Raw genomic sequence first — 10,632 nt, forward strand, 5'->3', positions numbered from 1 at the left:
ATCTTGGACTTGATCCTCCTGCCCCCCAGCCTCCTGAGTACTGAGATGAAAGATGTGCATTCCCATGTATAATACCTGATCAGCTTTTTAAATATTTGTCTGTGTGATTTCTGTTGATGGGCTCAAGTTATGAGCTAATTTAATCATAAGTTATGTTTAGTAAGCATTTGGAAGCTTATATTATTTTCCATTTGTTAAAATATTTAATCATTTTGGTCATAATAAAAGATTTGAAGTTTTATGTTGTAACTAAATTGTATATGTCTAGAGTATTTTTTTTTCTAAAAAGCATGTTAGAAAGCCTGTAGCAACAAGATGCCATTCTGAGAACATTTCTTCCCTTCCCATCTTCTACCTGACACGCCCTCCCCCACCCCCAGACAGTTAAACAGTATTCAGGTGTCTTTCTCCACAGAACTTAAGTCCCTTTACTTAAAAACACTGAAAGTCTCTCAAGAGCACAGAGTTTCACAAGCTCACTTTAGTGTCTGAAGAATCAAATCGTGTTTTACAGCTCTTGAGATCTATGCCAAGGCAGTGAGTGGCTCCCAGGTGGGATCAATTTTGCCCTCACAGGGACATCTTACACTTGAAGATTCTTTCGTTGTCACAGTTGAGAGTGGGAGTAAAAAAGGTGCTGTTAGCATCTTGTGAGTAGAGGTCAGCATATAGCTGCTCACTATAGCCCAACCTGCCCAACCAAAGAAGTATCTGGCCCAGAATGTTAGGATTGCCATGGTTGAGAAATTCAGCTCTCCGGAAACCTTGGCACTATAGTTAAAACAAACAAGTTGCTTAGCTGTTGAAATTTTGATTCAGAGCCAAACTGGCGACATAGAAGAGGGTCAGAAAGGCTCACCAAGGAAGTGAGCTTGCTGGCTATCTTATATCACCATTCATCAAGCAACAACACAGTGACAGAAGAACTAAGAATATTGTGATCTGTGTTTCTGATAAGGGACAGAGAAAAGAAAAAGAGGGCTATTTTTTAAAGCTTATGTAACAAAATTGGGAGGAACAGACAGATGAAGAGATGGCTGATTCGAAAGTCCAGTGGGCCTCAGTGAAATAGTGTCAGCCGTTAAGCCATACTCTGGAATGTAACCTTGGTTTTATACATCACCATATAACTATTACTATTACTATACTATTTATTACTCAGAAACTTAAATTCCCATTGCTTGATGCAAATATTTCAGATTTACAGTCTGGCCTTGATATTGTCTTAATTGAATCCTCTTATGAAACTAGCCAAGTTGTATTATTCCTAGCTACCATTCGGATCCATATTTCTGTTCATTTTACAAGGGCCCTTACTGTGTACCTACCAGTCAGTGATCCTAGCCAGTGCTATGCAGTAGAACTTTCTATTATGCATATTTGTTCTCTGTTTTATTTGGGTTTTTTAAATATCTACTAGCTATATGTGCGTGTAAGGAAACTGAGATGAGATTGATTTTGAGGCCCAGGATTTTGTTATTTTAAATTTAACTGACCACATGTGAGCATTGGCTACCATGTTGAACATGAGGACAGTGTGCCTTGATCTAGATAGATATTCACATTCTGATCTAGAGATATAGCTGGAGAATTAAGTTTTGGATTAGATGGTAATATATACTATGAAAAGTAAATATGATTTTAGGTGTTACGAGATGTTTCTGTTGAGGAGAATCAGGAATGTTTATGTAGGACTGTACAGGAAGGTGTCAGACTTGAAGCCTTCTAATGAAACTTACTTGGCTCCTGATTTGAGTGACTGGAGGATATTTCCTTGCTAGTATTATACCAAAGGCCTCTTGCTCTGTCACAGCATGTCAGAGAAACAGAAAAGGAACATGCTGTATGTGTAAGAGACCTAACATACTTCTGTAAAATTGGCACTGATTTTTTGAGTTTAGTACTCATAATCTGTGTCCTCCTAAGCCATACATCTTAAAGGTTCTACCATCTCAGTTCCATTACTTTGGGACCAAGTTTCTAGTACACGAACATTTAGAGGGGACTATAGCCAACCTCAGCACCACCTGTGTGCCTGCAATGCCTTTTCCACAAAACAGCTACAAATTAAATTCTTTGATGTCCTTTCAAGTTTCAATTTAGAAATTGCTTTTCTATAGCCCTATTATGTAGAAGTGGCCGTTCTTTTTCATATTCCTATGTATTCTGTTGAATTTTTTTCAATAAATTATAATTCTCCAAGGATAGAAAGTAGCCTATGTATACACAGTCTTTATTGATTGAATAGTTTCTTGAAATTAAAACTAAAATCATGGAAACATTTTCTTCAATCACATGATAAAAATGTTATTCTTTACTTTTATGTTACTTGTAACATGAAGATTAAAATAGCAAGAGTTTGCATTTTCATTATGTGCCAGGTGTTGAAAGCATTTCTTGACACCTACAGACTCTCCTGATCCTCACATAACCTGATGAGCAGGTGTTACCATCACATATGGGAACTGAAGAAAAGGACACTTACATAACTCCCACAAGATAGCTAGCTGTTGAATGACAGAGCCAGAGTGCAAATCTAAGCAGCCGTACTTTGCTAAATATGACTACTTTTTAATAGGTCTCACAGAAGTAGAATTTGAAAAAAAGAATTGGTACCAATGCAGTATTGGCAATTATTAGGATAGTTTTTTAAATTCTAAAAATTCTGGCCACTATTCTGTTGATATAAAATTTGAAATATGTAAAGTTTTTATTTCTATCACCTATTTTTACATATTGATTGTTTTAATCATTTTAAATTTACTTCTGTATAAGGAGAACCATTTAAATTATCACCTATTTTTACATATTGATTGTTTTAATCATTTTAAATTTACTTCTGTATAAAGAGAACCATTTAAAACCACATAAATGGTATACAGAGAAGCAGAGGAACTCTTGATCTCATCTTTTTCAGGGCCTGTATATCTTTGGGATCCAGAACTCGCGCCATTGGAAATGCAGCTAAGAGCCAGGTATGTTGTTAGTGTGGTTGTTTTTACTTAGAGGGAAAGTTAGCTGCATGATGGTAAGTTTTCATGGTTTGTAGTTGAGATCTGCAAGTGAGACAGAATCTAGCACCTTTGTATTTTGTCAGAGAAACTTTGCTAGGTGTGGTGGCACATATCTGTAATCCCAGCTCTTGAGGCAGTGGGATTGAGAATTCAAGGCCAGCAGAAGCTGCATGAAATACTGTTTCAAACAAAATGAAAACAGAGAAAAAAAGGGTAGGAGTGTGGAAGGAGGGAGAGAAATAGAGTTGCTTTGAGCTATAGACTTAATTTTTCATGTTATTTATTTAAAAACTTGATAAGTTCGAATGTCCTTCTATATGGACTTATTTTTCTGTCTGATCACGTTCTATAGGGGGCAGTTTTCTGGATCATTCAGTAACTAACAAGAAATGGTTTTAGTAAAAGAAAGTAGAGGAAACAAAGTAGATAATTTCCAGAGTGGCTCAGTGTGGTCAAGAAATTTGAGCTTATCTCCAGGCTTCTGAACTGCATATGAATAGAGTATTAACTTAAAAGTTTGCCTAGTAGCTTGATGGTTTTATATTGTTGTGACTTTATTTCCCTAAACCAAAGCCCTTGGTAGTTATTTCTGATGTTTTACGTATAGGTGGGTCTTTCTTCCAGTTGTCATGTTTCTAAACCTAGCACCAGGGAGGCTGAGTTAGGATGATCAGGTATTCAAGGCTGATCTCAAGTGAGTTTAAATCTAGCCTGAGATACATGAAATCCTCTTTCAAAAAGTCTGTAATTTAATGTGCCATTCTTTCTGACTTTGGGAATTTCTTACTCATTTATTCAAAAACTGTTGCTTACAGTTTTGAAAGAATGTCTTTTAAAACTACTTTAATCATGCAAGTGCTTTATGTTTTCTATGTTCAAACTATATACAAATGTTAATTATGTCATGTTGTATATAAGTGTTAATTATTCTTAAAAGTAGCTCCTTTATACAACACATTTTGGTGTTTTTAAGAGTTTTCTTAATTTTATTTGTGTATGTTTATGTATCTGTGTGTGTGTACACAGGAATGGGGCCAGTGCACATGGAGGCCAGAGGAGATTGTTGCATCCTTTGACGCTGGAGTTACAGGCTTTGCAGGCCACCTGATGTGAGTTTTGGGATCCAAACTCAAGTCTTCATGATTGAGCAGCACGCTCTCTTAACCACTGAGCCATCTTTCTAGCACCATCATATTTTGACTGCTTTAAATTTAGCAGAAATAGTTGCTTTGTTTGAAGTAGCCTTTAATATTGTATCTCCCATGAATTAAGTTAACAGAGCGCTCCTATGTTTTCATCCTAAGATGGAAGTTCAAGATCTGTTTGACTTTGAAGGTCACTAAGTTAGCAGGTACTGCATCTCAGTTAACAGTATATAGTTTGAACAACAACAACAACAAATTTATCTTGTCATAGTATCAGACACTTACAATTAAGAGTGTTGCTTAGCTCTGCTACATGGAAGAGGGTTTAATTACTGGCCTAGAGGTGATTCTCAGCAGTGGGAGCAATATATTATACGTAAGATACCTCACAAGAAAATATATATTGAGAAGAAAGGAAAACTGAATGATTAAAATCAGTTTAAATAAAAACAGGGAAAATGGGGAAGGGTTTAGAGAAATGGCTCAGTAGTTAAGAGCACAAAATGCTCTTGCAGAGGACCAGAGTTGGCGTCCAGAACTGCCAGTAACTCCCAGAAGATGTGACTCCCTCCTCTGGCTCCACGAGCCCTTTATTCATATGCGCCCACACACTTACATCCACATATACATAATTCAAAATAAAAAAATTAAAGTAAAGGGAAAACACGAAATCAAAAACAGTAATTCATTGATGGAGAGTGCTGAAAGGGACTGGAAAGATAGTACAGCAGCCAAGACTTCTCTGTGTTGATCTCAGCACCCACATGGTGGCTCACAGCCACTGTAACTACAGTTCTAGGAGATCTGATGACTTCTTCTGGCCTCATCAGGCACTAGACATGCAAGAAGTGTACAGACATACATGCAGGCAAAATAACTATATACATAAACTTTTTCAAATTGCTGAAAGCTAAGAGATAATTTGTCAATAGATTTTTACCATATTACTTGAAAAGTTTTAAGTTTTATATTATTATTGTTCTCTCTCTCTCTCTCTCACCCTCTCTCTTCTTCTCTTTCTCCCTCCCCCTCTCCCTCTTCTTCTCCTTCTCCCCCTCTCTCTCTTCTTTCTCTCAGTCTGTCTCATGACTAGGATAAGAAGAGAATTTTAGAGATACTTAAGATACATATGTACTCACACTATAACTTTACTTTCTAGTTGGAAAAGAAGAAAATGAATTAAAATTCTGAATTTAAGTGTATGGGATTGAGGATTTGGCAGTTTTAAGTATTATAGTATCTCATTGTGCCTCATTAAGAAATTAATAACTTCAAATGTGTATTGCCAACAGATAGTCACAAATGTAAGAAATACAATTCATGGCTTCAAAAAGCTTCATGGGCGATCATTTGATGACCCCATTGTACAAACGGAGAGAATCAGGCTTCCCTATGAACTGCAGAAGATGCCTAATGGAAGTGCAGGTGTTAAGGTAAGCTTTGTGCTTAGAGTGCTATGTCTCCGAAAAGGAAAGAATGATGTGAGAATGTTACCATTATAATCTCAAGTATTGTTTTCTTTTTCAAGACATAGTACATATATATATATGTCCTGGATGGTTTATTGTTACCTTGACACAGTTAGAGTTATTTGGGAAGGGGAACTCTAGATTGAGGAAATGCCTCAAGTATTTGTCTACAGGCCAAGCTGTAGTACGTCTTCTTAGTTATAGAGGTGGAGGGCCCACCTGTTGTGGTGGTGCTACACCTGGGCAGGTGGAGGTCAAGGGATGTATAAGAAAGGAAGCTGTGCAAGCCAAGAGGAACAAGCTAGTAAACAGCATTCCTCAGTGGCCTGCATCAGCTCCTGCCTCCAAGTTTCTGCTCTGACTTCCTTGAATGATGGATTACACTGTAAACTGAAACAAACTCCTTCCTCCTCAAGGTGGTATGGTCATAGTGTCTAATCACAGTTGTAGAAATGCAAGCTAGGACAGTGCCCGAGAAATAGGTTTACAGTAATTTTAGTGAATGCAAAAAAAAACATTCTAGCTTAGATAATAACTTTTAAAATTAGAATTGTCTTTTGAAAGAAGAAAACAACTATCACTAGGAGAACTCTACTAGGTGAAAATCTTGTAGAAGTGGTACCCCAGAGCAGTATAACTGCCAGCAGTTCTTCAGGCTTATAAGAACCTTGTAATATTTAAAAATGTTAAAACAAAGTAACAAAGTTACTATACTTGTAACCATGAGTTAGATAAGGAAAATATATCTATACAGTAGAATAATATGCAACTGTAAAAAGAAAAGCCTGGTACCCACTACACCATATATAAACTTTAAATACATACTAGGTAAAGGAATCCCAGCACAAAACTTCCCATGATTTAATATGAGTCTTTTTATTTGCAATATCCAGAATACAGTACTTCCATATGTGCAGAAAGTAGATTAGTGACTGCTAAGGGCTAAGGCGAAGGGGAAATAGGATATACAGCTAACTTTATGAGGGGATTTTTGGAGTGGTGATGAAACATTCTACAAGTAGAAAGTGGAGATCCATGCACAATTTTGTAATCCCTTTAAAATATCTCTGGAACTTTATGCTATATGACTATTTCCCTACAGCTGTTCTTAGTAATTCTAAGGTTGAAGAGTGTATTTCCAGACTCATCTGTGTTTCCAGAGATAGGCATATTTCCAAATATGCCTGTATTTCCAGTTTTAGAAGAGGATTCTGACTAGAGTAGATGGCAGATTTTAATAAGGAGAAAGAAGTTGTTCAGATAGGTCAGGGATGCCCCTGAGAGGTTAAAGACAGAGATAGATTTTAAAGGTATACTTTGGTCTAACCTGTGGGTCAATGATTGCTAAATGGAGCTGAGTAACTAAGCTACAATAGCAGACACTAAGATGGAAACATGAGGTCAGATATTGTTTAGGTCTGTGAGGTCCTGGTAAAAGACCACCTAGCAATCTTGCCTATTAGACAATTTAAGATCATTAAAATATTTTGCTATTATTTAAAAAAAAATAAAAGAGAAGGGTGGAGGATTTATTTAGCTCAGTTATCAAGTGCTTGTATAACAAGCACAAGGACCTGAGTTTGGTTCCCAGCACTAGAAAAAAAAAAAAAGCACACATGTACATGTATGCAAAATAGATTGTAGTTTGCGAATGGGCTGAGGAAGACTGTTTTTTTTCGAGAAAAGTAACTTTTGAGCAATAGAAGGTTCCATACTCATAGTGTTTGTCTATAGGATAGTTTAAAGAGGCCAGTCCTGTGATCCACTTCTCCCTCTTTGGAAGCTGAGTGTTGCTAAGCAGCCCTGGGTATTTTGTCCATTTTTTTTCCTTATAGAGATTTATTTGAATGTACCTGATACTCACTTTCTCTAACCCTCAAATACCCTTATAAAAGGAGTACTGTGCATCAAGCCTTCCAGTTACTGTAAGACCATGCTGCTGGATTCCCATCCTAACTTCAGTGGTACCCCCTTACTTTAATTTTTAACTTTTAATTTGATGTGCTTTGGTGTTTTGCTTACACATATGTCTATATAAAAGTGTCAGATCTTCTGGAACTGGAGTTATAGACAGTTCTGAGCTACCATGTGTACCATGTGGGTGCTAAGAATTGAACCAGGGTCCTCTGGAAGAGCACCCAGTGTACTTAAACACTGAGCCATCTCTCTAGTCCTGTACTCCATCATTTTAAAGGCAGCAGTTCAGTAGCATTTGTTACTTACTTATTTCTACATGGATTGGTAGCAGTAGAAAACAATTTTAGTTGTGATTCAAAATCATTCGTTTCATTAGTTAGTACTTATTTTTACATGTGCATTGCTAGGCTTGAAAACATTCTCCTGAACTCTTCCAAAGGTTAGTGTCAGGTGCATTCTGGGGATCCAGAGGTAAAGAAGATAGGGTTATAGTAGGTGAATTAAATACAGTTGGTTTGGGTTGTTCATATGTTCTTATGTTTTAGGTTTTTCATGTCACTTTGGATTGTATTTTATCTCATGTGTGTTGGTGTTTTGCTGGCAGTATGTCTATCATGCCTGTTGCCTTCAGAAGCCAGATTCCCTGGATCTAGAGTTATAGATGCCTGCGAGCTGCCATGAGGTTGCTAGGAGTTGAATCCAGCGGGGGAAGAGCAGTCCCTGCACTTAACTGCTGAGCCACCTCGCTAGCCCTGCTCTGTATTGCTTTTAATTGTGTCATGAAGGTTAAGTTACTTTACAGTACAGGTTCCTTGCTCAGGGTTATATCTTTAAATGCAACATAGGCAACAAAGTATAGCACAGACCTTGTCTCCAGTAACTTAAAATTTTATACTTAATCCATGCTTACCCCTGGTAATTTGGTGTATACAGTCTACATATTCTTTTTCTTTTCTTTTCTTTTTTCTTTTTGAGACAGGGTTTCTTGCTGTCCTGGAACTCACTCTGTAGACCAGGCTATCCTCGAACTCAGAAATCCGCCTGCCTCTGCCTCCCAAGCACTGGGATTAAAGGCGTGCATGCGCGCCACCACCACCGGGCCCTGCTACCCTGCTACATATTCTTTTTTTTTTTTTTTTTTTTTTTTTTTTAAGTAGAAAGATAAATTTATTTGAGGAATCCAACTACTCAGGGGACAGAGAGCCTTGGACAGTGGGAAAATCCTTGTCAGTTTTAAGGGGACAGGTCACATCAAGAGTGATCAGGCCAGAACAGCCTGGGATGTAGCATGGGATGCTTGATCCATGGACCCCAATTTCATTAATCAGGAACTAGATGCACTTGCTGGAGGTAGTTGACTGCTGCTGTATATATGTAGTAAGCAGAATCTTCCTACAGAATGCTGAATTTAGGCTTCTGTTTACCCAGTGGCATCACTTCCTGCCTGCTCAGGGAGAGTTCTGTTTAAGACATTTTTTTTTCCTGGTAAACTAATGTATTTTCTCTCTCTTTTTACTTTTTAAGTTTTATTGCATTATGATGAGAAAAGTTACATGATTTCAATTATCTGAATTTGTTAACATTTAAAAACATATTTTAAGTAAATAGATTAAATCACATTCCTGTTTTCCCTTTTGTACCCCAACTCCTCCCAGAGAACCCCCTTCAATACCTACAATATCTTTTGTCATATTCCTTAAAATTTATAAAATATTGTAGCAATAAAAATGAGTATTATAAAAGTTGTTTGATATAAAACAACAGTCAATTTAACAGTCTTATGTAGATTCTTGTCTACAGCAATACTGAAAATATGTTTTTCTCAATATAAATTTTAAATAACTCCAAACAATATTAACTGTATATTTCAAAATAATATATAACTACTAGTATTTTCTTAAATGAACATAAATATATAAAGTGTTTGTTTTGTATTTAGTAGAGCTTAAAATCTTGGCTCTTACTGTGGTACAAGCCCAAAATAGGAACAATTTTTAGACATTGAATTTCATTGTAATAAGGCTATACTTCAGTGACCCTCACATCACCAAAAGATTTTTACCTCCATCATAGCTAAGCTGAGAGTTGACAGTTCTGCTGTGCCAAGAATGAATTGTAGGCATGATTTTTGGATACAGACTTCCTGCTATGGTCAAAGCTATTTGACTTGAGTGAGTGACTTTATTCTCAGCCCACAGAGAACATGTTACATTCACTTAAGAAATGGTGTGTATATTAAGATGGTCTGTCCATAAAGTCATTCACCAACTGTTTCGATGAACAATGGTTCTGCTTGGAGGGTGGCACAGACATTATTAGGTGAGGGTAAGAATCTGGTTCATTGGCTGTGATAATTTGGAAAAGCATTCATCTCAGAGAAAGAGTAACTTATAAAGTCCTCTTCTTCAAACTTGATACAAGAGTTACAAACATCAAGCAAAGCATTCAGTCACACTCTTTGTTCTTCTCTTACAAGCCACCTCCCTAGTTAATTGCCTATGTTTCTTGGGTATATAAATACTTTTGAAATATGTAAGCTGTTCTGAAAACCAGAGTATAGTGTAAAAACATGAAATAAACAATACTACTAATAGAGAGGTTGAGATAGGAGAAGCAAGATTTCAAGACCATTATGTTGTACACAGCAAGACACTGTCATGAACAAACAAGCTGAAAGTGTATATGGATTGTACAATATTAGAACTGTTTCTCCAATTACCAAATTAGAGAGACCATTGGATGACAATCAACAAATTTCTAATTCCTCATATTTTTGGATTTCAATCAATTAGGATATGTTGGTAATATTTTCCATATTGAGATATGAAAATCTTGTTTTTGTTGTAAGAAGTGGAATTAGGTTTGTGTGGATTTGTTGAAAGGTTACTTCCTTGCTTCTTCTAGGGTGTAGTTTTGCTCCTTATGTTGATGTTTTCCATCTATTATCCTTTGTAGGGCTGGATTTGTGGAAAGATACTGTGTAAATTTGGTTTTGTCATGAAATATTTTGTTTTCTCCGTCTATAGTAATTGAGAGTTTTGCTGGGTATAGTAGTCTGGGCTGGCATTTGTGTTCTCTTAGGGTCTG

General features: G+C 36.6%; 1 protein-coding gene across 2 annotated transcripts in view; it reads left to right on the plus strand.

Annotated features, from left to right (window-relative positions):
- Positions 1–10,632, plus strand: part of Hspa4l (heat shock protein family A (Hsp70) member 4 like) — a 47,886-nt gene that overhangs the window by 3,122 nt on the left and 34,132 nt on the right. For both annotated transcript variants that reach the window (XM_031376680.1, XM_031376681.1), the window contains exons 3-4: positions 2,918–2,975; positions 5,452–5,592. In XM_031376680.1, the coding sequence (XP_031232540.1) occupies positions 2,918–2,975; positions 5,452–5,592 (199 nt within the window). The remainder of the gene's footprint in view (positions 1–2,917; positions 2,976–5,451; positions 5,593–10,632) is intronic.

This window comes from Mastomys coucha, unplaced genomic scaffold (genome assembly GCF_008632895.1).
Source record: "Mastomys coucha isolate ucsf_1 unplaced genomic scaffold, UCSF_Mcou_1 pScaffold17, whole genome shotgun sequence".
In the NCBI taxonomy this organism is placed as follows: domain Eukaryota; kingdom Metazoa; phylum Chordata; class Mammalia; order Rodentia; family Muridae; genus Mastomys; species Mastomys coucha.